Raw genomic sequence first — 26,416 nt, forward strand, 5'->3', positions numbered from 1 at the left:
TCCAGTAGCTTCCTGTCTTGCCCAGAGTTAAAGCCAAGTCCTTACGCAGACCTACTGAACCCATGACCTGATTCCTCATTACTTCTCTCACCTAATTTCCTACTACCCTCCCTCAATTATTCTACTCTAAGCTAGAGATCTGCAAACTGTTTGGTCTTGGGACCCCTTAACATGCTTAAAATTTTGGAGGATTGCAAAGAACTTTTGCTTATGTGGGTTATATCTATCATATTGGAAATTAAAACAGAGACATTCTAAACATATTAATTTTAACTTAACAAAACACATTTAAACAATATATTTTTATGAAAATTAATGTCTTCCGAAAGAAAAGAATTTAGTGAGAATGGCATTGTTTTACATTTTTGAAAATCTCTTTATTTTTTATGTATTATTATTTTTTAAAGATTTTATTTATTTATTTGACAGAGAGACATCACAAGTAGGCAGAGAAAGAGATAGGGGAGGAAGCACGCTCCCCGCCAAGCAGAGAGCAGGATGCGGGACTCGATCCCAGGACCCTGAGATCATGACATGAGCCAAAGGCAGAGGCTTAACCCACTGAGCCACCCAGGCACCCTGAAAATCTCTTTAAAGTCTAACTGAATATGGAAGACAGCTGTATTCTCCAGTTCTGCATTCATTTGTTGCTGTATATCCTTTTGGCTGAAGTATGTGTAGTATATGAAAAAAATATAGATTCACAGAGATATGTAGTTGGAAAAGGGAAATGTGTTTTTTATATTTTTATTTTTTAGAATTTTCAGTTAATTGTGGATATTCTCCTTTAATATTATACCAAAAGTCAACAAGTGGTAGTTTCTTAAATGTTAGTTGAAACATGGAATCTGAAACCTTACTGATGAATTTTTCATATTCTGGTAATGTTAAAATCCACTGGTCAAACTTATACTTTGAATGGGTCTTCCATCTGAAGTATGCATGCATGATTTTGTAACGTCATGCATTGGTCATTTGGTAAATACTGTTTCACTGAGTTATGCAGATTTCCCAATGTTGGCACATTTATTATGCAAATATCAAAAATTCATAATACTTGACATCATAATTCTTTTCTTTAAAAGATTTTATTTATTTATTTGAGGGAAAGAGTGAATGAGAGAGAGAGAAAGAGTATGAGAAGGGGGAAGGTCAGAGGGAGAAGCAGACTCCCTACCGAGCAGGGAGCCTGATGGGGGACTCGATCCCGGGACTCCAGGATCATGACCTGAGCCAAAGGCAGTCACTTAACCAACTGAGCCACCCAGGCACCCCATCATTCTAATTCTCTAGAAAAATCTGTATTAAGTATTGGGATGCTGTCAAGATCATGGTGGCAGACACGGGTTTTCCAAAATTTAAATTTACACTTGAAAGCTTGAGTTTTATCACTGTCAACAAATGCTATTTAGTCATCTGAAGTGGCAAGCTCCCTTAGTTCATTTTTGAGAAAATGTCTGCCAAATACCAAATCTGAATAACCACAGTTTGCCTGTTAGTCATTCTTTCAAGGAAAAATAGTACTCCATAAAAAGAGTAAATAATTCAGCTGATAGCTCAATTTTGCAAGTGCTTTTCCTAGAGGCAACCAAGTACTCTGGTGTGCAGTGCATCTGCTTTCTTCACACTTCCCCTTTCCCCATAGAGAATATTAAAAAGATATGTACTCACAGACCGTAACCTGATAAAATAAACAAATTTTACTGCTTCATCGAGAACACTCTTAGTGAGCCTGGCTTCTCCGCCCTGCCCCCATGGGGGGCCATTGCCATAATTTGTGCCAAGGTGCCAGCAGTTGTACTCTCACTCACCGTTGTGTTTGCACTGTCAATGCAAATATCAACCCAGTGACAAGGGCAAAAAAGTGTCAGTATTACTATGAAAATACTTCAGACCTCAGATCCCATGAAAGCATCTTAGGGATGCTAAGGCCCCAAGGACCACAGTTTGAGAACTGTGGCACTAAATACTCTATTGCTTTTGTGCACTTAATTTTGCAGCTCCCTTGGCCTGGAAAGAATTTCTTTTGCACAGTTATCCATAAGGCACCTTTCAGTGAGGTTTTCCCTGATCATCCTATATAAAATAATACCTCCACTCGCCCCCTGCCTCTCCCTGCCCTCCAGCCCCCTTGCACACTCGATTTCCCTCCTTCCCTTTTCTCTAACTTTCTACAGGGAAAATATCACTTGCTATTTATTTTGTCTCTCCCAAGCGCAGAAATTTCTAAGGGCAATGCTGTTATTGCCACCTCCTGGAATCATCCTTTATACTTGGCAGGTACTTAGTAAATCTTAGTTGAGCAATTAATGTAACTCATATCCAGCATTTGATACTAGGATTTTGGCTTGCTTAGATTGCTTTTTCAGTGGTTCATATCTTATTTCCCTAGCAGAATACAAACTCCAAGAACAGAGTATTCCAGTCCCCAAAGCTTCTGGCACTTGTCTTTGACATGCTATGTGTATTCTCTTCCCTCAAGAATATCTGTAGTCCCACAGTCGACTCTGGGTATAGCCAGTACACATGTGCAATGGCAGAAAATTTGGCCAAAAATTTTATCTACCTATTTCTGATTTGCAACAATTTCTATTGTGGAAACACTGTAATTGGTATATAGCAATGATGACCTCAGCTCACTGGCTCTGTGTTTCCTACTCCGAAACATGTGGGAAGCAGGAAAAAAACTGCCATTCTGATGCTGTTTTCAAGCAGAAGGTTCTTGATTTAACATGCAAAGGTTTATTTTTAAAATGAGCACACTTGACTTTGCAGCCAAGATCCTTAAACATAGTTTCATTCTTTGATTTAATCTTGTATTTCTGGGAAGCTGACTTAAGGATATGTTCTGCAACACTGAAAAAAATGCTTATATGTTTATCAAAGCATTATTGTAAAAGAAAATTTGGACCATCAAACTAGGGGAATAATTAAGCAAACAGCTGCATATCCATTCAAATTATGTAATCATTAAAAATGATGGCTATAGGGGCACCTGGGTAGCTCATTAAGCCTCTGTCTTTGGCTCAGGTCATGATCCCAGCATCCTGGGATCGAGTCCTGCATCAGAGTCCTGCATCAGAGTCCTGCATCAGGCTCTCTGCTCGGCGGGAAAGCCTGCTTCCCCCACTCTCCCTGCTTGTGTTCCCTTTCTCACTGTGTATCTTTCTGTCAAATAAATAAAATCTTTAAAAAAAATGATGGCTATAAAGATTGTGTAATAACAGAACCAGGCAGATGACATGTTAAGTGAAAAACTCTAAAATCTAATATTCAAATGTGATTGAACTGTATTTCAAAAAATTATTTATAAAGAATAAAATCAGAATAAAATATATGAGTTGTTAACAATGGGAAAAGAGAGGAGGAAGATGGGAAGCTCAGATGAGCAGACCAGGTTCAATAACAAACACAATTATGCGAACAAACAGGCACTAATCTATTATGCCTTATTCTAATTCCTAACTGGATGATTTATGCAAAACTGAGTCTTAGAGTATCGAGAGCTGGGAGGGAGTTTACATATCATGTAGTTTAATCTTTTTTTTTTTCTTTTAAAGAAGGAGAAACTAAAGATTATAGAGGAAAAAATACTTGCTTAAAATCTCCCAGGATGTTAATGGCAACACTGGAGTGGAACCAGGGACACGTGAACACGATGTGTGATTTTGAGGAAGTCACTTCTTTGCACTGTGGTTTCCTCATTTGTAAAACAGACAGTAGTACTCACCTAAGGGGCTACTGTCAAGGTCACATGAAATGAGACCACTACAGTGCTGGAGACATGGTATTCCATAAATATTAGCCTCTTTCCTCTCTGATTCTAGTGAACCGTTACGTTATTATGCTGCTTCACAGTGGGTAGAGGGGCAGAGCAGGTTGGGGAGGGCTGTACAGAGAAAGGAAAAGAGGAAATCATCTAAGGGGCACCGCTGGCAGAACAGTACTTGTGGTCCTGACGGTTGTGGGACCCCGCATCACTGATAGAGCAGAAGATACAGTCAGTGGGAGTCCTGTCCTGAGACCAAAGTGGGCCCACTCAAGGCTGATGAGGATGATGGGCCTGTGTCCTGGCTCCCTCTCCCCTGCTTTCTGTGCTTATTCCCCTTATGCTGATAATTAGCATGAAACCATTCTAATGCTTTCTACTTCACAGAGAGTAATTTGGGCAGTCCCTGGGACCAGCTGCTTTAGGGGATGCACACATTAGCAGCAATCTCCACCCTTTTAACCTGGTTCAAAGAAATGCCATTTCTTCACATGTTAGTTTTTAATCACTCCGGGAACTTTGAATTCTGCTCCAACTCTGGCAATGTGTAGTACATCTAAGTACAGGAAAGGGCAAGTATACCTCACCTGAAACAATGGATGTACAGTCGTTATTTTAGTGTCTTTGAAATAAAAAGATTGTCTAGAAATCAAGTTAGCTTCTCAGGAGCTGGCTGAGAGTACTGTGCCTTTAAGGTTAGGAGACATTGTATCTTTCATCACAAATTCATCTGAACAACCGGTCTTCTTGATTTGCAACTGTTGCCTGATTTCAGTTTCAGTTTTCTAGTTTTTCTATCTGCCTATGCTTAGATCTGGCATATTCTGCTGATAACATGGTCTACCTCAGCATTTATTCTATTTACTTAGTTTGTCATCAAGTGCATGATTTCCCAGCATCTTATCTTAGACTGCTTCTAGTTCTAAGATTCTGTAGCACTGAGAGAGTGAAGGAATGTGGCTCGAAAAGAGCATGGCTTTTCCCAGAGAAACGGTTCCCTGAATGTTTCAAATGCATTTCTTTCACTCCAATCCCACCTGACACTACCTTAAATCACATGCTCATCATCTCTTGTCTTAATCACTGAAACAGCCAGCTCACTGGTTTCCCTGCTTCTTTCTCATGTGTTCCCATCATTATCTCCATCCCTTACATGACAGGTCATAGAGAGCAGTCTACAGCATGAATAGAATCATGTCACTCCTTCGGTTAGAATCCTCCAATGGTCTCTTTTTATTTTCTGGGTCAAGCCCCTTGAGCAGGCTCTGCTTATCACCTTACCTCATTAGATTTTCATTTTCTGATATACATTTCATTTTATGATATACATATACATTGAGGGGAACTCAACGTGTACAAGACGCAACCTAAGAAGGGTCTTAGCTTGCGTCTTGTACACGTTGAGTTCCCCTCAAATGCACCTCCCAAGAGCTTCTGTTGGTGGTTGTCAATTCTAGGTGTCCTTCACCAAATGACACAAATCCCAAGAGTCCCTCTCCAACTTCCCTCTTTTCACTGATTCAATCTGAATGATATGATTTTGAACTTCATTTATTTCTGGGTAACTCTTAAATATTTCATTCTATTTTTGACAACTATTTTACGAGTGCTTATGTAACATGTAACTTACAAGTATTTACGTAAGACACGTAAACTGAAATTTTTAATATGGCCCATGAAAGACTCACCTTATTTATCATCATAGGGAAGACACATATCATCGTGTAGCTAGCCATTGTTCTAACATATGAGCTCATTTAACTCCTTACAACAATGCTGTGAGTAGGAACTACTACTGTCACCAATTCATAGATGAGGAAACTAAGGCTAAGAGAACTTAAATAACTTGTTCAAAGTCACACACCAAGTAAATCACTAAAAAGGCCCTTCCATTTTGAAAGTTCGAGGAGAATTCCATGGTTCTAAAAAATACTCATGTCTAAACTGAATGCAGAGACGCCTGGGTGGCTCAGTCAGTTAGACGTCTACCTTTAGCTCAGGTCATGATCCCAGGATCCTGGGATCGAGTCCTGCATCGGGCTTCTTGCTGAGCAGAGAGCCTGCTTCTCCCTCTGACGGCCACTTCCCCTGCCTGTGTGCTTTTTCTCTTTCCAAGAAGTAAATAAAATCTTAAAAAAAAGAAAAAGAAAAAAATAAACTGAATGCAGAAGAAAGTCAAATGAGCAACAGTTGTTTCTACTTCATATTCTATTTATCTAAATCTCATCCTCCCTAATGAAATTATATTCCCTGTTATACCTAGTATATGGGCCAAAACACAGTAGGAACCCAATAAATACTTTTGAATTACTGAATTTTCCATCACGTATTACACTAAAAGCCATCAACAAGTCAACAGACATTACTGGGAAAGATAAGATAAAGAAAATCCTAAGATAAAGAAACTCCTCAACGTTAATGTGGAAAATAAAATTAACACTTTTTAAAGATTCCGATGGGGTTGGGGGTGAGCTCCTGCCAAGTTAATCAAGATGAGAATATTATTTTATTTGAGATATGTTAACATAATTCTCAAAACAAAGATGTGCATAAATAAATGAAAGCAAAAAGAAGAGAAATTGTAATACACTGTCATTAAAAAGTACAAGTAATTAGACAGTCACCATCAGCCCCTATCCAAACAGGATTCCACGTCACATAAAGCAGAAACAGACTACCGACAGTTATAGCAAGAGTGGGAAAAGGAAGCAGAGAAACTTGCATGTACTCAAAATATCCTTGGGAGATCCTACCCAGTGTCCTTAGATTGCTTTCTCCTTCCCTTTTACTTCCATGAATGTTAAATTTCCTAGGAATATCTCAACTGGCATATCTGCACAACTATATAATATATACATGTGGCTCTACTCAAAAACAAGTGATTTCCCTTGTGAGAGCTGAACAGTTGGTCTACACTGGCCTGGAAAATGGCCTTCTCTTGTCCAGACATACAGTAACTAGCTATTGATGCTTTGAAGGGTCCTAGCTCCACTCTTGTTCCCTCCCATTCTACCCTCAACACACACTTCAAACTCATCCCCACCCCAGCTCCTGGGGTGTAAAAGGGCCCTAGAGTTTCTGGTTGATTTCACCATGCATTTCCAAAATCACTGATGGAAACCTCTCACATGAGAACCACGGTTCACAGTTCTCAAATTACTTCAACATTCATAAACTCAATCTTATTTACAATTATCTCAGACTTGTTTACTAATGGGTATCTTTAAACCTCATCTGAGGCATAGAGAAGTGTGGTATAGTAGAAAGAACATGGACTTTGAAGTTAGAAATCCATGGAACTAGGTCCTGGTCCTTGCAAATCATTTAACCCCTCCGAGCTATGGGTTATTATGAAGTTTAACTGAGATAAAGCTTGAGGACATGGATATGAGAAGCACTGCGTCTCAGATGACCGAGGGACTTAACAAATTTCACTTCTTCTTGCTGGTAAACTTTCTGAGGCTCAGTTTCTCCATATGTAAAACAATGTTAAACACACCCTTTATCCACAGGTTTTGCTTTAAAAGCTACCCATGCAGTCTGGAAGCAAATGATCCTCCTGATGTACCATCAGAAAGTCCACTAGCTAACACAACATCACAATGCCCACCTCGTTCCCCTCACTTTATCTCATTGTGTAGGCATTTTATCATCTCACATCATGACAAGCAGGGTGAGTACAGAACAATAATATACTTAGAGAGAGATACTACACTCATATAACTTTTATTACAGTACAGTGTTAAAATGATTCTATTTCATTACTAGTGACTGTTAATCTCTTACTGTGTTTAACATATAAATTAAACTTTATCATAGATATGTATGTAAAGGAAAAGCATTAAATACAGTGATCAGTATCACCTGAGGCTTCAGGCATCCACTGGGAGTCTTGGAACATACTCCTTGCGGACAAGGTGGGGACTACCGTACTATATAAATCCTGCAAGGGGAGGGGCTTTGGGGGATTTACCAAGATAATGTAGCAAAGTGTTGGCTGTAATGGGGACTTTGTATGGGGTGCTGAAAAGGTTAATTTCCTTTTTTTTTTTTAAAGATTTTATTTATTTGACAGAGAGAGAGAGATCACAAGTAGGCAGAGAAGCAGGCAGAGAGAGGGGGAAGCAGACTCCCTGCTGAGCAGAGAGCTGGATACGGGGCTGGATCCCAGGACCTTGAGATCATGACCTGAGCCAAAGGCAGAGGCTTAACCCACTGAGCCACCGAGGTGCCCTGTTAATTTTCTTTCTTATTAAAATGGTGCTCACTAAATATTCTTCCAAGCAACATTAAAAAGGTGGTTAGTTTAATGGAGTACTAAAATAGCAGATGCACAAAAAGTTAAGCATTTTTGTGATCTACATTCTTTTCCATGGAAAGTTACAAATAAGACTGCTTTAAAGTATATTCTATTGGCCATGGGTACATGAGTGAATTCAGCTCTAAGGCTGGCTTCCATGTTTCTACACAGCTGATACTCCATGATCCCTACTGGTTTGAAAGAAGAAAAGTTCTCCTTGGGAAAGAAGTGAAATCCTTTTAATTGATGGAAACTTTTCCTGAGGAAAATACTTGGGTATATCACAACCTGGATAGTGTGATAAAAAAGAATTATAAAAGCACATTCCAAATCTTACCATCCTTATCCTTTAGTGGTAAAGAAAAAAAAAAAAAGACAAAAACCAAACTACAAGAAAATCCCCTTCTGCAAGATGGCCATTGTGTCCTGAAGTTTGCTTCAACTTGTACTCAGACTAGATAAGGAGTAACATTAAGCACTGACTATAGCCATTTTAAGAACATAAAAAGAAAGACAATGCAAGCCCTTATCTTCAAGAAGCTAGACAGTATAGTCCTCCTTTAAGGGAACTGAGAGTACCACTCCATTTTGCACTAGTCAGATCATTCCTGATATGTAGAGCTGGCTCTGAGCACAACAATGTAAGCCGAAATGGGTTCAGAAGGAACTCCAAGCTGATGAGGGGCTTAAAAACTATCCAATTTCAGAGATATCTGGAGAAAAAAGGCCTGGAAGAACAAGAGTATCAAGAGCTGGGGCACCTGGGTGGCTCAGTGGGTTAAAGCCTCTGCCTTCGGCTCAGGTCATGATCCCGGGATCCTGGGATCGAGCCCCGCGTCGGGCTCTCTGCTCTGAGCCTGCTTCTTCCTCTCTCTCTGCCTGCCTCTCTGCCTACTTGTGATCTCTGTCAGATAAATAAATAAAATCTTAAAAAAAAAAAAAAAGAGTATCAAGAGCTATCTGAAAAAGGCTTCAGGTGAAATAAGAAATAAAATTAGGACCAAAAGATAGATATTGGGGAAAAGCAGATTTCAGTTCAAAATTTAAAAAAAAAAATTATTTTAGTCATGAGAGCTATCACAAATAGAAAAGGTTCCTCTCTGGGAGGTTACAATTTCCCTGTATCTGGAAGAACTGAAGTAAGGGTTAGATACATAGTTACAGGGGATGATCTTGAATCCTGAATCAGGTGGAAGTTGAGTTATGACTTCTGAATTCCCTCTAATCCTGCGATCCTAGGATTCTATGCCTTTTTACTTCCTGTGAGGGTGACTGTGAAGTCTTCACATATTAGGAAGATAAGCTCATGTTGGTGGCTACAAGTTTCTTCCAAATCTGATTTTCACTTGGAAGTTTAAATTTCTCATTTACAGCAAATGCTTACAGGTGGTCTTCCTTGAAGTGACCAGCTCACTTAATTTGGGAGAAAGAGCCTGCCAAATGCACAAGTCAGTTGTTCTTTTAATTAAAGATGATGTTCCGTGAAAAAGTGGCTACTTGAGCTTGCAGCTCAAACAAGCCCACAAGTGCCTCTTCCTGAGACAACCATTACACCTGGATATCTTAAAGTGGGAGAAACTGAACTCACAGAAGTTGCCAGAACACATACCGCTAAAGCTAGGATTTGAATGTAGATCTTTTGGTTTTTAAAGTTCATGGTCTTCTACTATTTTACCCTGGAACCAATAAACAAAACAAGAGTGTATCCCCAAAGAAAGGACAGAGGATAATGAACAAAACATGCCGAGTTATAATAATGAAGGGCATCGGAGTCTTGGTGATTTCTAGGTTTCTCCAATGATCCTTAGTAAGGAGTCTTAGCTGCCCAAAAGAATTCATTATCAGATCTCTTCTCCCTCCAACAAAATGTACTATATGGAATTGGAACCTGATCTGTAAAATGTAAGTAAGTCCAGCTTGCTTGTGTGTGTGGGTATGTGTGTCTACATGACATAGGACAGGAACAATCGAAAAGAAAAAAGGAACAGGGGGAAACCCATTTGGTTTATCAGTTTCCTAGCCTGGGATCTTGTTTTCATTCACTGCAGTCTGTCATTGGCCTTGGCACAGTTACTTAGAGGATGTGTTCTTTATTAGCTTTGCTCAACTTGGCTGGGTTGAGCTGTGTGCTGCCAGCTGGGTTGATGCCAAGGCTAAAACTCCACTCCTCTAAATTCAAGTTCACTTAATAAAGCATGAGTTGCCTCTTGCTCTGATCTAGCTCAGTTAACACTTCCAGTTCTTCAGCTCTAGCTCCTTGTCTCCCTCCTGACTCTAACTCCTATAGCATGGACAGAAGACCTCTGCAACTATAATGAGTTTCCGTGTTTTCTTGGGGACCTTTTGGGCTGATAAATCTATAGAGTGGGGAAAAGAGAGGATAACAAAATCATGCACGGTGGGACCACAAGCCAAATTTAAAAACCTTCTACTACTGATATTCAAAGGAGTGACTGAACTTAGGTGTGTAGGGCAGCAGGTAAAGGGATTTGGGAGCAGTTTCTGTGAGTGGAGGGCTGTGTGTTTTGAGAAGATGACCTGTGAATGGGTCTGGTGAAAGCCAGGGCCCTCCGGGAAGCAGCGTGAGAGTGCACTGTGCTGAAGCAGACGCCGCTCAGCCACGCGGTCGCGCTAGCATATTCCAGCTGTTCTTAGTGTGAGACAATGAGTCCCAAGAGCTTACCGTCAAACTCCTGCCTCCTTGCTGTTGCACCCTCAAAATCTTGTTTTTCTTTGCTCTGTATAAGAGTTTTCCAAGCTTTCCTCATCTCCTTCGTATACGTAAATGTTTATGCTTTTCCTACTTAGTAAGTCATTAGTGAGATTATAACTATAATATTTCCTCAAAAAATCATTTCTTTAATTAAGGGAGAGAATGTAACTAGAGAGAGTTCATGTTCATATTACTGGTTTCCAGTATGGCTTTCCTAAAAACCACAGACACTGATTTAGAAGAGGGGCTTCTGCAAGCTGATGTGTACTGATGCTGGCACACAGCAGGTGCTGTCATAAAAGCCAGAGAAAACTACATGGGTCTAAGAAATCTGAAGACAACAGCAGGTGTGGTCAAATCTATGAACCGCTTAAGTCACATCTCATTTTTTCCAGGAGTTTGAGGGACTCCAGCTGTTTCACTGCATGTGCCAGACACTGCTACCATTCCCAGGCATCTGCGGCTGCTGAAGGCCAGGGAAGTGGGCAGGCCAAGGGGCAGCTCCAGGAAGCTGGAAGAGGGATATGGGACAGGACTTTTCTGTCCCTTAGGCAGATCTAATGAGAATCAGAGGAAAAACCCAGATCCCCCCTTCCTAATCTAGTGTCACTCAAGTCATTTCCCCCTTTGCCTATTTCTATTTGCGTACTGTAAACATACAATCACGAGAAAGCCAGTTATGGGAGTACTGGTTCATTGCACAAACCTCATCTCCTAAGTATGTGTATCTTTTCTGACCAAAATAGAGCATTTAAAGGCTTCTGTGCATAGCTCCCCTTTCTTGGGATGTCCAGGCATCTCAATTCAGATAGAATTAACATCCAGTGGGCATCTGCCATGTCCTGCTCGGTGCTGTGTGAGTGCACACCCATTGTCTCATTTCAATTACTCTATCAAACTGGGAAGTGGGCACTTCTCTATCACCTCTACTGAGCCTAGCATTACTGAGAGGAGGCCGCTCGACAAGTGTCAGACACATGGATGGAGACAGGCCAGAGCCCGGTGTGAGTCGAGTACAAGGCCAAAGCTGGAATAATGAGAAATTATGTGTACATGCATGTGAGTGTGTTAGGGAGGAAATGGTATATTAAAGAAAGGCAAGGCCTGGAACTACGATATCTGAGAGGGTAAAAAGGAAAATAGCCAAAAAGCCAAGAGGCTGTCCTCATTAAAGGTACCAAAGAATTTGTTTCGCTTATTAATCTGTGTGCCTGTAACTTTTCTGACATGGTTAGTGAATACACCTTCTCAGGGGACAAGCAGGGCATATTAGTTGCCAGAAATTTCTAGAGAGAGGACATTCTCCTGTTTGCTGTGGCTTAGTAGCAAAAGAAGTTGGCCAGAAGGGCAGGTGAACAGCCGTACAAATGTTTCTGGAGATGAGTGCCTTTTGCCACTCTTATTTATTTTTTTTTTTTAGAGAGACAGAGAGAGTGAGCAAGTGGGGGCAGGGAGGGAGAGAGGGAGAGAGAGAATCTTAAGCAGGTTCCACACCCAGCGCAGAGCCTGATAGGGGGCTCCATCCCGTGACCCTGAGATCATGACCTGAGCTGAAATCAAGAGCTGGTCGCTTAACTGACTGAGCTGCCCCTTGCCACTCTCACTTTTGGTCATAAAGTTTCCCAAATTTAAAAAACAGAACATTAGTTTAAATAGATTTTAGTCTGCTGTTAAAATGAGAGTAGTACTCTCACTTTTGTAATTAAGTGAATAGTAGCTTTATAGTTGATGAATAGAAATTGAATCAGAAAACATAGCATGACCTATTTCACTCAACAAATTATTACCGAGTCAAGTGCTGGGGATATAAAGATGAAATTATAAATTAGTTCCAAATAATTTTGGAACTCCAGGACTCTAGGCAGTAATGAATCCTAACTTCCTAGACAAAAAGAAAAATTTTAGCTCTCTCACTAATGCTTATACTGAAAAACTAGTGATATTTTACATATTGCAGGAGTAATTATTCATTACATAAATAAAATAGGTGTTGAACTGTAAGAACTCATATTTTGGCTTCTTTATTCGAAGAATATGCCCCCCCAATCTTTCTGTCCTTTTCACCACAATGTCACTCCTTCAATTCTTTCACTGGAATATTATAACATCTTGTTAACAGACATCTCTGCCTCCAGCTTCTGGAAGCCACCAGTCCTCTCACTGCTACCAGAATGATTCTTCTAAAACACAAATCTGACCTGTAATCTCCCAATGAAAGCCCATTCAATGGCTCTCATTGCTTTTAGGACAACTACCTCGATCTTTAAAACAGTGTAAAAGGGGAGCTGTGTACTTCCTGTGTTACTTGCCCAGCCTTTCCTCTTTCTAGTCCTCTCTTTACACTCTGCAATCTAGTTGTGTAAACATTTTTTAGGTCCTCAGCACACTGTATTTAAAATTTTTTAATTACCTTTTTTTTTTTTTTTCTCCAGTCTTGGGCCTCCCCTACTGCTAGCTAGAATTTTCCCTCCATCTCCCCACTCTTCCAGTTTCAGCTCAGATGTCACCTCCTTTGGAAGCCTCTTCTGGCCTCTACCTTCCATCCTCCAAACTAGGTTATAGGCCCTTCCATACTTTATTACTTAAAAGCTATAATTCTCTATTTGTTTGTATGCTCCCCAAACTGTAAACTCTAAAGGGAGCAGCTCCATCAGGCCACAGACCAGCACTCAGCTGTGACCTGGAAGAGCTTGAATGAATGGATGGATGGCTGAAGAAAACCAGCCTATCAGCGGACCTACATCCTGTGACCAACAGTCTGGCCTGGGTTGTGTTATTCCTGCCTCTACCCTAGTTTTTCCCTGCATAGTTTAGGATTACAATGTAACCAACCCCTTTTCTGACCCAGAATCCTAAAGTGACTATAGTATAGTTTCCAACATAGTTTTACAAGAGGAAGACGCCATCTATGAAGTATGGGAAATACTTTTAAATGTTTCACAGAAACAACTGGAAGAGACATTCTGAAAGCTTTGTTTTTAAGCATCAAATTCTTACTCTCTAGACCAGAGTAATATTCCTGCACCTCAACCCCAGCCCTGAGTCAGCTTTTAAAGTTTTCTCTTTGTATGATGCCACAGGTAGAAAGGGTGGGATGAAAGGGCAGAAGGGGCCTGGCTGACCTTTTACTCCAACAGGTGTGCTCAAAGGCAGCACCTCTCCTGGACTCCCGTATCAGTATCAGCGTATAGAGAACAGCCAGACCCGGTTTACAGTCTGTGAAGTCACAACAGACTGAAATATAATCCAGATAGCAATACATTAATTTATGATAAAAATGTAAAGATGAAACAGCTTGTATCTCATGTTCTCTTCCTATTGTAAAACTGCATAGGAAGATAGCCTATAATCTAAAATGGGCTCACCCAGCCTGAAATCAGGGCAAGGCGGAGTTAGGTGGATGGTTATGATGGTGAAAAGCCCAATTAAGCATTATTGTCATGAGGAGTGGACTGCACTCTTTGTTTTTTTTTAAAACTTAAAAAGTAAAGCTTGCCTTTATTTCAGTTTTATGTTAAGTCACACACAAACACAAAAGCAATGAGTTTAAAAAAAAAAAGCTTCTATCTTTTATAACCAAGTACCCTGGATTAGTTGCAAGCTGGATTTGCTGCTTATGAAAGTTGGCTGGACCCCAGGAGTTCAGGAGCACTACTCCTTAGCTCTACTACTTCTTAGCAAAGGAGAAACACCGGCATGCAGGAGTCTGAGAGAGATACAGCCCTAGGCAGGTAGGAGGGCACAGCAAGGTGGTGAGCTGGACCAGGAATCAAGCCGGAGACAGTCACAGAAGTCACTTGTTACCCATCCCCAAGAAGAGGAAGAGACAATATCACAGTGGGAGGGCCCTCAAAGGTCACCTGTTCAACCTCTCACGTTAGGAATCACTTGCTCAAAGACATAAAACAAGTTTGTGGCCCAGATGTGACAAGGCCCCATTTCAAAGCTCTCATTGTATACAACATGGCTTCTTTCCTATTTCATATCCGGATCCAGAAGCCAAAATCCAGGGTCCCAAATGAAGCATTGAAGGAAAGCCTGAAGAAGAACGGGGAGAGTACAGGGGAGACATGTGAAGGCAATATGGCTCGAAATGGCCCTGACAGCTGGCCCTCCTGGAAGATCTCCATGACTTCGCCCCCTAGACTCAGATATCAAGAAAACTAAGTCACTTAACCCTCTGGACTCACTTTTCTCATAAATAAAATGTATCCGAGAATAATTATACCTAGTTCAGAGTTACCAGGAATATAAAATGAAATAAATGCACATAAAAGAACGTTAAATAAAATTGTTATTTTTCTTTTCCTACTCATTGTGAGCAAGAAAACTTATCCTACCAAGAAGGTAGGAAGGGAGGAGGAGACAGTACGATTAGAAAGAGAACAGGCTTACACAGAGAGAACATCTTGTTTTGAGAAATGAATTGAGTAACTGCATTTTTTCCACATTGGATCACTTGCTCCCTAGCCAGGACACTGAGGTGGCTGACGTTCTGCTATTTCTGAGAGCTACACTATAGAACCTACTGAGGGTATGAGGAGGGGGGCAAGGGAGTCACTGGAGGAGCACTGGCTGTTGGAATGGTAACCGAATGACCTGCTCTGGAAATGCCAACTGGAAGAAGGTCTCTCTCTACCTTCTGAGCCTGGTCCTTCTGGTCATCTTCTGTTACAAATCGAAGCTATCCATGGACATGCTGAAGGGCATGAAAAACAGTCAGCAAACACCTCTGGAAGAACCACAGAGTGAGTCATATTTCTTATCCGCAGGGTGCACAGTCAGAAAGGAACACCCGCCCTGCGACTCCTGGGCACGAAGACTCCCAGCTCTCCTGGCTCTTGAGAACGGCCTAACGGCTCTAAGAGATTTACCAATCCAAACAACACAATTCTCTAGGCAAGAAAGTGAGAAAATCAGCCTACTCACTGAACACAGCCGGGAGCACCGAGGGTTACCTTGTTCGTCTCAAATAAATAAAAATGACTCTGCTACCACCTCCGCCGCACATCTCTTCCTGCTGCCTCCCCAGAGATAATTGCCTCACGGGGCTAACAGCGCGCATAGAGATGGATTTCTCACAGCAACTGCCCGGCACTTGTTCCTTGAAGCAGAGAGGAGGAGCACTTTCCTGAGGCAGGAAGTGTGTGTGTCTCCCTGCTGCCCTGCCCCCATCTCAAGGGCTCTCCACCTCAGTGCCACCCACCTCATCCCAACAACCCTTACCTCTTCCATGTCAGTTACCCCAGCGCCACCCATTCTCCATAAGCGGCCCGCGTGATTTTTTTTTTTTAAAGAACAGCTTTATCGATAGGTACTTCACATACCATAAGATTCGCCCTTTTAAAGAGCACAATTCAGTGTTTTTAGTAGATACACAGAATGGTAAACATCATCCCTATCTAATTTTAGAGCATCTTTATCATCCCTGCACTCATCAAAGGCACGTCCCATTTCGCCTCTCCCCCAGGCCGCTGGCAACCACTACCTGACTTTTGTCTCTGTGATTCCGCCTCTTCTGGACACCCCATACGGATGCAGTCATGCTGTGTGTGGTTTTTTGTGACTGGCTTGTTTTCTCTTAGAATAAGGTTTTTCAGGGTACATCTGTGGTGCAGCATATTTTGGGACTTCATTCCTTTTTAATGCCAAACTGTATTTCATACGGAGATAACACATTTTATTTGTCTGCTGGGCACATGGTGGACACATGGACTACTTCGACTTTTTTGGCTACTGTGAATAATGCTGCCATGAACATTCATGACACGGTTTTGTGCGGAAAGGCTTTCTGCTCTCTTGGGTGTATACCCACGAGCGGTATTGCTAGGTCACAGGTAACACCATGTTTAACATTTTGAGTAACTTCCAAACTGTTTCCAAAGGGGCTGCACCATTTCACCATCTCACTAGAAATGTGAGCTCTAATTCCTCCACACTCTCACCAACACTTGTTACTGCCTTTTGATGATATACCCACGGGTGTGAATGGTATCTCCTTGTGGCTTCGATTTGCATTTCTCTAATGGCTAATGATGTAGAGTATCTTTTCAAGTGCTTATTGGCCTTTTATATGTATCCTTTTTGGAGAAATGTCTATTCAAACTCTTTGCCCATTTTTTAACTGGGTCATCTTTTTCATTGTTGAGTTGAATTCTGGATAGAAGTGTCCAAGTGACTTTTTAAAAGTAAACCAGATCTTGTCACTCCCCTACAGACAGTGCCCTCTAATGACTCCCCACTATGTTTAGAATAAAGTCCAAATTCTCACTCTGGCTTTTGGGGTCCTAGCAGGTTTTGCCACTTTCCTCCTTGCACAGTGCATTCCAGTAGAAGCAGGCTTCTCTCTGCCCCTGAAACACATGCTCATTCGTGTGTCAGTCCCAGGACATGTATGTCCCCTCCCTGCTTGGAATTCTCTTTCTTGTCATTCAATTTGGATGTCACTTTTCAGACATATTTTTCTGAAAAGAAATTGTATCTAAAGAATCTCCCCTCTCCACCAAGAGGAACAAGGAAACTTTTGGCCATGATGGATATGTTCATTATCTAGACTATGGCTATGGTTTCCTGTACATACATTATGTGTCAAAACTTTCCAAATGGCATACTTTAAGTATGTGCCATTTGTTTCACTTCAGTTACACTTCGATAAAGCTGTTAAGCAAAAACTCCCTTCACGATCACTCCTCCACTGCCACTGCCTCATCATACTTTATTCCTGAGGAGAAACTGACAATCTGAAGCCACCTTGTTAATTTCTTGATTTTGGTGCTTATCAACCATCTCATCCCACTAGAACAATAGTTCCAGGAGGGCAGAAATGTTTTTCATCTTTGTAACTGCTGTATCCTCAGCTTAGCTGACGATTAAGTGCTCAATAAATATCGGGCGCCCTGAATGAGTGAAATTGACGGAGGCTTAGGAGAGACTGACAGACAACAGGAAGGGCGGCTTTCTATTCCCTCAGATTCACTAGTACTTTTAGACTTCAGGGATGAGACACAGCTATCTCAAACTCTATTCCTGGGTGATACCCAAGATCATCGTCATTAGAAATATAATTTATTGTTCAACTGCTCTGTGGTACTCTTCCAGTATTTTATATATACTCTTCCACCGGGAGTGGTTATTTTTATAATAACAGCACAATCATAAGTATATGGCATAATATACATTATATAGTAATTGTAACAAATACGGTAATAGCATATAATAACTATAATAATAGCAGCAGTAATAGGAAAAAAAACACTTGTTTAGCACTGGGTATTTAGCACATACTAAAGGGAAGTGCACATATAAGCACATATAAGGGAAGCATTTAACCCACGTCATCTCATTTATTCCTCACAATAACTTTATGAAGCAGGTGTTCTCTTACGGACGAGGAATTTGGGATTCAGAAAGGTGAACTAACTGCCCAAAGCCACGTGGCTGGTAAAAGAGGCAGAGCTGGGACTCAAGCCTATGTCTGTCTTGCTGTAGAGCTCACGCTCTTCCCATTGCGCTACAGCGCGTCTCCACTGCTCCGGTGACAACGGTGCTATTCCGGCTCACGTGCAAAGCCCGAGTCCTGAGACAGAGGTGCATCCCGACAGATACCCCTCAAACTCTGAAACAGGCCAGGAACCAAACTGACAGAGAGGAGAGGCTAGGTGCTGAGGATAAACCAGGATATTTGGAGTGAGGAAATTTTACTTTATACCAACCTCTGCATCTAGCTCCCTTTGACATTTGATTCTTGCTTCTGATTACTCTCAGGTAGACCTTGGTCTTCATCTCAGTCGCCTCCTAGTGAGGCTGAGTGAAGAGACGCCGCCCATGGGGGATAAGCAATGCCCCTTCCCGACTTGGGCCCTGAGTTCAAGAGCTCACAGATGAGCCTTTACCTTTTGTGCCAGGTGGCTGTAGGTTGTCTCCAGTCAAGGAGCACCAGCCCACAGGGAAGATGTCCCGGGAGTCGAAGCGGCACCAGTAGTCAAAGGCCCCTCGCCACCCGTCAAAGGTGACAAGCACCTCTGAGCCCCGCACCTCCCCAATAGTGGCTGGGCAAATGAAATGAGGGTTCTTCCTGTCCACAGCTTCTAGCTTCATTCCCATTTTGAAGAAGTTGTGGGAAGGTGATGGTGGTTCCTAGATGAGAAACAGAAATATGCAGACCTAGATGCAAAGACAGAGGCATCTGTGCGCCAAAAGACCGCTACCAAATTTGGATGATGACAAAGTGACCGGCTGCTCTATAAGATTTAAATGGAAGATTTAGTCTTTGTTTTAAATGAATTTCAAAGGGTACCAAAGTATTACTTCTTAAGTCCTAACATTTTACCATTTTTGATTCAGACTTTTTTTTTTTTAAGAAATAAAAGGTAACAGATAAAGGTAAATCCCTTTTGTGCCCATTCCATGTTTTCGTATTTTACTATATATACACACATCCACTTGCATACTTTAAAATTTTATATAAATTATATCATACTGTACATATTCTACAATTTTGTTATTAACATTGTGTTCTTGAAATTTACCTATATTGATAACTCCAGCTCCAACCCATTTCAAGTGCTAATAGTATTCCATTATATGTGTATTTCACTACTTACTCATTTCCCTTTGACAGACATTTATGATCGTTTCTAACTGTCCACTATTTCAAGAGTTTTAATGACCATTCTTGTATCTGTTCCTTTGCACAGATGTGGGAGGGTTACTTTTGGGGGCGTGTGCAAGAGTAGAATTTCTGGGTTATAGGAGAGATGTATGCATCTTATGCTTTATTAAATACTCTCAAATTGCCCTCCTAAGTGGTTGTAGCATTGCATACACTCTCTCCAACAGTGTGGATCTGCAATGCAGTTGCAAGGATAAAATTCCCAAAAAGTGCTGTACACTCTGTTCTTTCCCTGGCCTTACATTTTGATCCTGCACCAATAACACCATCTTATTAAGTGGATATCTGGTAGAAAAAGTCCCCTAGTTTATCATTTTTTGGTATGGCTTTGGGTGTTCTTTCTCCTTGATCTTTCACATGAATTTTGTATGATCTTTCATATGAAAGCTAATTTCATAGAATCAGCTTTTCAAGTCCACAGAAAACCCCTATTTGGATTTTGACTGGAATCCCAATGAATTTATAGATTAATTTAGGAAGAAATAACTTTTGTATAAATGATATTTAGCCTTCTCATCCATGAACATGATAGTATTTTCCATTTATTAAGCATTCTTTAATGTAGATTCCTTCTCTAATATGAATTTTTAAATTTTCTCTATAAATATCTCATGCTTACTAACACTTTTCTAGGCATATTATAATTTCATTGCTATGGTAAGTGCTATCTTTTAAAATTTTATTTTCAAGCCACTTGTTGCTATTAAATAGAAATGCAACTGATTTTTTAAAACTGATCAGCTGATTTAATACTGAGTAGCTTATGATGATTCATATGTCAATTTCCTTGAGTGCTTGATTTATCAATTACTGAGAGACATGTACTAAAATATCTCATAGCAATTGTGGATTTTCCAATTTGTCCAAACTCTGTCAAATTTTGCTTTTATATCTGAGGCACTGTTTTTCAGTAGTGTGTACTCTTTTACTGGTAGATAGAGGGCTCTTTAGAATGTCTTTCAGCAACAAAGTCTCCTTGCCTAGTATCAGTATGATTAGTGCTGGCTTCATTATGATGAAGATTTGCCTAGTATTGTCTTTGCTTTTCCTTAACAATATTTTAGTGTCATATTTCAGCAGTGTCTCTTGTAAACAACATGTAGTCAAATTTAAAAACAATCTAATCATATGTCTGAACTGATGAGTTTAAGCTCATTTTTGTGATAACTGGTGTATTTAAATTTATTACAATTATCATATTGCTGACTTTCTATGTAACTTGATTTTTCCAGGTTTCCTTTTCTCCTTTATAATCAATTGAATTTTCTTCCCTTTCCACTGCTCCATTGATTCAGATATTAACCGTTTTCTTCATAATCTTCCAGTGGATCATTCCTGAAGATTATAACTGTACAGCTGACATAATTAAATCTAAACTCATCTTTATGTACAGTCCCAAGCAATATAAGGACCTTAGACTGTTTTACTACTTCTGAGTTAACAGGCGTTTGGTAATTTAGCTCCACGTTGTTATTATACTTAGTTTATATAGTTATAGGCACTGCTTGATTAGCTTTACCCCCATGTTAAACAATTTTTCCTCACCACTACTTCTTCCATTCTTACTTTCTGAATTCAGTTTTCTCCCTCATGAAATAAATTTTCAGCTGTTCTTTCAGTGTCTATATTGGTAACTACTTGTATAAATTGTTTGGAAATGTCTTGATTTTACATTCATTCTGAAAAAATAATATGGCTAGATATAAAATTATAAGTGGACAACAATTTTTTCTCGATACTTGGAAGGTAACTGTTCTATTGTCTTTTGGCTTGTACTGCTGCTGTCTGGAAATGTGCTGCCGGCCTACCTGTAATCCTTTGGAAGGTGTTCTGCGTGATTACTTATTCAGATCTCTCCTTTGGGCTTCAGTCATATCGTGACATTTTAAGGTAAGTATTTGTCTTTATTATATACTCTGGAAAATTCTGTTAATATCTTCCTGATACCCTTATTCTCTATTCTTTCGTCTTTATTATACACTCTGGAAAATTCTGTTAATATCTTCCTGAATACCATTATTCTCTGTTCTTTCTAATTAATCTTTCTGAAATTCATGATCAGCACATATCAGGCCTTTTAATATTATTCTCCTGTCTCTTCTCTTTAATATTTTCCATTTCTTTATCTCTTTGCACTGTGTTCTGGGGACAGTCCTTAGATATGTCTTTCAGTTAATTCTATAAGTCCTAGTTTCTTATATACCTACCCAGTAATTTGTTCTTTTAATCATTAAGTTTCATTTCTGAATGTTCAGCTTGTTTTTTTCAAATATTTTTAGAAATAGGGTTTTGTATCCTCTCAATTTTTAAAGTCCTTCTTTTCATTCTTTAATCATTTTTAAATACTTCATTTATAATCTCTATCTGGTGTTTCTATTATCTGAAAGCCCTTGGTGTATAGCCTGTTTGTTGGATCTACCGATGTCCCATCATGTTGGATTTGTTTTGAGAATTTTTGAGGACTCTGGAATTCTGAAACAAACACTCATCTTCAATGGTGCTTCACTTTTGGGACGTCTATGACCTTGGATTGAAAGCAACCAAACCACCTGGAAAGGCTTTGGGTTTGCCTCTGCAGGCATTCAGAAATATCTCCAGGCACTCTATCTGAACCGTGGGCCTGCAGGGGTCAAGACCGCTTTATCGGAGGAAGTGACTCCATTTTCACCCCTCCCTAGAACCCACACAGAGTTTTTCCTTATCAGCGTTAACAGCCTTTCCACAAAGGAGTAACCAGCTGATCTGGTCATCTACATTGCAGTCTCAGGCCTGTTTCCCTGCCTTGCACAAGCCCACAAGTGCTCATCTATCCTACTGTGGCTGTTAAAACATAAGGTCCTTATAAAGTAAGACTGGGAATGCCCCTTAAGGCATCTACAGGTGCACCATATACACTTGCCACTGGTTCTCCTTCCTCATTCTGGCCTCTGCAGAGTTTCTAACTTTCTGGTAGCTCGGCAAAGCCTGTAAAAGAATATTTGTTGGTCTCCCTCCCCACCACCCCACCATTTTGATATATGCTGTAGTGAAAGGGTTTTTAAGTTGCCCAGTACACTATATTCTGGGAACCATATAGTGCTCTTTGGGTTTAGACTTAACTAGCAGGATAGGCAAAACTAATTTAGTCTCCTTTACCTCATTAAAGAATTCAGCTGAGCACAGACTGATAGCTTCCTGCCTTAAGAAACAAGTAAGAATGGGTACAGGTTTTACATCCCTTTTCCACCACTTACTAGCCATGTGATCTTGGGCAAGTTCTTTATTCAAAAGTATTTGTTTCCTTAACTATGAAATGGAAATTGTAATTCTTGCTTCAGAAAGTTAACTGTGGATATTAAATGAGATGGTGTATAGCAACTCCAAACACACTGCAGACATTCAAAAAAAGGTCTTCTTCCTTTCTCTTTGTTTAGCATATGGACCTTCGGGAATTCCAAGATCTAGGATGACAACAGCTCCTTTAGATTTATAATATATTTTATGTGTTTTACTGTTAAACACATTTTAACTTAACAACCCTGTGAGACAGAACCCCACTTACAGATAAGGACAAAAGGACAGTACTTATTATTAGCAGAGTGGGGACCCCAAACCTAGGAATCCTGACTTAGAGTGAAATTTCCTCCAGGGACAGGCGCTGCTTCCTAAGGTACTAAAAAAATCCTCCCTCTGAACCAGTTTCTGAGAAGGCACCCTCACGTCATAAAGTAGACACTAGGGGCTTAGTAAATGAAAGAACGTGAGCATCTGACCTTAGGCAAGTGGTGATATCTGAAGGACACCATACCTTGTGGAAAATCCTGATGGGAGCCATCTCTGCTCCATTTAGTGTCTTCAAAAGGAACATGGGCCAAGAGGAGGCATTCAGCCGAAATCCTGCAGCAAACATAATGGGCAACAGATAAAAAATGTGTTTCAAAAGGGAGTGGTGAGATCAAGTTTTCCCTTGGGAATCCAGCTACTCCTGCCACAACCTATATGCTGTGACAGTTATAGAACCACAGGCTGTTAGGGAAGGACTTAAAGGTGAAATAGAAGAAATGCCTCATTAGAAGCTGAGGAAATGAGGCATGGGAGAGGGCACGGAACTTGCCCAAGGTAATGTTGCAGAGTAAGAAGTGGAACAAAGTCCCCAACCACCTTTTCTGACTCTGTGACAAGTATTAGAAAATACATATTATAGTGTTTAAAAAGCTTTCCTTGAAAAGTCCAAAATAGATGTGTGATAGGATTAACCAATTCTTAGAAATGATCTAGACAGCAGAGTGTGAAAGGGGATAGGATAATCTCTTAAGAAGAAACCAAATATGTCAACTGATACACCCAATATACACATAAATCTTTCTGGTTTCTTTCCATATTAAACTAACTCATTTCTCTCTCTGTGTCTCACTTTCTCTTCTTTTCACACACACACACACACACACACACACACACACACAGTACAAAACACTTTCTGATACTCATTTTTCCTTAAACAATTAAGGATGAGACAATGATGAAGATAGAAGGGATAATCCTATCCCAAAATACACATTTTCCCCAGAGAGTAAAAAGAAGCCTAGAGAGATTAATTGTCCATTGTCATTCAGCAAGTAAAAGCAGAAAAAATGTGCCACTTAATTAATAAATTGTAAAAATAAGATTGTTATTGTAGTTAGGTCTTCCAAATAGAACTCTGAATGTTTCCCTTTATTTGGCTTCAACTCTCTAACCTGAGATATTAAAAACTAGTGCTTTTTGATAAGTCTTCCCATCGACCTCAGCTTTCCCATTCCTCACAAAAGAGACAGACTGCATCAAAGCTGCAGAGCTGGAAATATCAACTGTTATTATTGAGAACTTTACTGTGTATGTGACACTGTGCCGATCGCTTTCCATAGACCATGTACTACTCAAGACAACCCAGGGAGGTAGGTATTATCTCCATTTTATAGAGGAGAAGAGAGGTAAAAAGTAAACTTAAGATCTCAAAGTGAGCAAATGAGAAGGACAGAATTGAAACCCAGGCAGTAGGACCCTTCAGCCCACACTGTGGACTACGTATGCTAGACTATCAATGCGCAAGCAAAATGAAAAACAAAGAATCAAATTTGGGGATTAAGTATTTTTTTTCTAAAGATTTTATTTATTTATTTGACAGGCAGGGATCACAAGTAGGCAGAGAGGCAGGCAGAGAGGCAGGCAGAGAGAGGGGGAAGCAGGCTCCGCGCTGAGCAGAGAGCCCGCAGGGCTCGATCCCAGGACCCTGAGATCATGACCTGAGCTGAAGGCAGAGGCTTTAACCCACCGAGCCACCCAGGCACCCCTGGGGATTAAGTATTAATTAATAACTGTAGTTAAGGGGGAGGAAGTGAAAAGAGAGAAGAATGTGGAGATTAGAGAGTTACCGCCCCACATGATGTAAACGTTTCGTCTCAAAGCTGGCTGGGCTAAGCCAAGCTCCCCCAGGTCAGGCAAGGTCTTGAGGCCGCTCATTTATATCAGCAGTGGTGACAGCGATGCGGATGTTCCTATCCCTTTGTCCAGAACTGCTACTGTTTACTTTTTTGCCTGCCTAGTCTTTTTTCCTTCTGGAAAAATTCTGTGTGATTTGGTGGGGATGCCTATCACATGACGGTACCAACCTGGCTATGGAACAGAAAATAATGCCAGGTGAAGGCATCAGACTCCCCCCACTGAGAATGCGTATGTATGTCCCAAGTTGGGTCAACTGTGTTCTGACAGGATAGGCATGTTGGAGGAGTGTCTGTCTTTCCCTGAGATCATGGCTAGAAGGATGTCTATAGGTTTGGCACTGCTACATGGAGAACATAACTGAGAATAAAGCCATGGTAGAGCAAGAGATGGGGAGCCATTAGAGTGTTTAAAACCCTGTGTCCAAATACACTCGGCTTCAGGCCTTAACTTCTTGGTCATACAGAGTCGGTAATTCCTGCTTCCTCCTTTCACCTGGTTTGAGTGGAGTTTTGTTACTCACAGTCAAAGGAGCCTTGACTACACTTTTCCTTTGATCAGAGTAAAATAAATAAATTTCTTCAGAAATTCGGGCCTGGTCTGTGTGTGAGAAAAACAACTCTCCTCAGGTCAGGCAAGGGCTGAGGCAAGTCAAACTTAGAGCAGATGTGCCGTGGATTGTTCACCACACTTCTGGGCAAGGCGAGGCAAGGCACAACTGTTCTAGGGAGATGCTTGCTATACCTTGATAAAAGAGGAGTAGGAGGAATGACTGCATGCTCAGAACATTCAGATTCATGTCCTCAGTTCCCAAGGAGTGCCTTGCCATTTAATTACCAATTCCATTTTTTTAGAAATAGGTTACTCTGGAGCTCCTAGCTCACCTGGAACTTGAACCCCCCCCCCCCCAAAAAAAAAGTCCTCTCAGCTCTGGGAACACTATAATAATATTATAATAGCTAATTCATATTGATTGCTTATTATGCATAAAATTCTTCACATGCAATTTCCTTCTGGATATCTGGAATAATACCACAAGGTATGCACTGTTACTACCCTTAGTTTGTAGACGATGAAATGGAAACTCAAAATAAGTATCTTGTCCAGGGTAGTAAGTGATGAAGATTGCCATATATGATGGCCCCAATCTAGACCTCGGGCTCTTAACTATTCTGTTTCGCGACCTCCTAGCAAGCTCCTTCAAGAACAGCACACAAGTAACACAGAAATGTTACCAACCCAAGGAATTACCGAGGTACCTTATTCCCCAGTGCTTACGGTGACGTGGGACCCCCCTCCAAATTCAAAGGTATCCCAATTCTGTCTTGGGCAGTCACAGATAGCATTTTACCATGGAAAGGGCCCCCAGAGACCATACAGTACAAAGATTTTATGTTGCAGGTTGAACTGAAGTCTAAAACTGAAGTCCAGGGAGGCTACAAAACTTAACTGTGGTCACACAAATTGCTCTTGTAGAATGAGCCTGGAGCCCTAGGACCCTTCATC

The 26,416-nt window shown here is 40.7% G+C and overlaps 1 protein-coding gene across 14 annotated transcripts in view; it reads right to left on the bottom strand.

Annotated features, from left to right (window-relative positions):
* SCMH1 (Scm polycomb group protein homolog 1) overlaps positions 1-26,416 on the bottom strand; it is a 170,963-nt gene that overhangs the window by 59,731 nt on the left and 84,816 nt on the right. For 13 of the 14 annotated variants that reach the window (XM_032877443.1, XM_032877444.1, XM_032877445.1 and 10 more), the window contains 2 exons: positions 23,241-23,329; positions 18,675-18,918 (listed from right to left, as the gene is read on the bottom strand). In XM_032877443.1, the coding sequence (XP_032733334.1) occupies positions 18,675-18,918; positions 23,241-23,329 (333 nt within the window). The remainder of the gene's footprint in view (positions 1-18,674; positions 18,919-23,240; positions 23,330-26,416) is intronic. The other variant, XM_032877454.1, reaches the window with a different exon arrangement.

Source organism: Lontra canadensis, unplaced genomic scaffold (genome assembly GCF_010015895.1).
Source record: "Lontra canadensis isolate GAN:19392208 unplaced genomic scaffold, GSC_riverotter_1.0 scaffold60, whole genome shotgun sequence".
In the NCBI taxonomy this organism is placed as follows: domain Eukaryota; kingdom Metazoa; phylum Chordata; class Mammalia; order Carnivora; family Mustelidae; genus Lontra; species Lontra canadensis.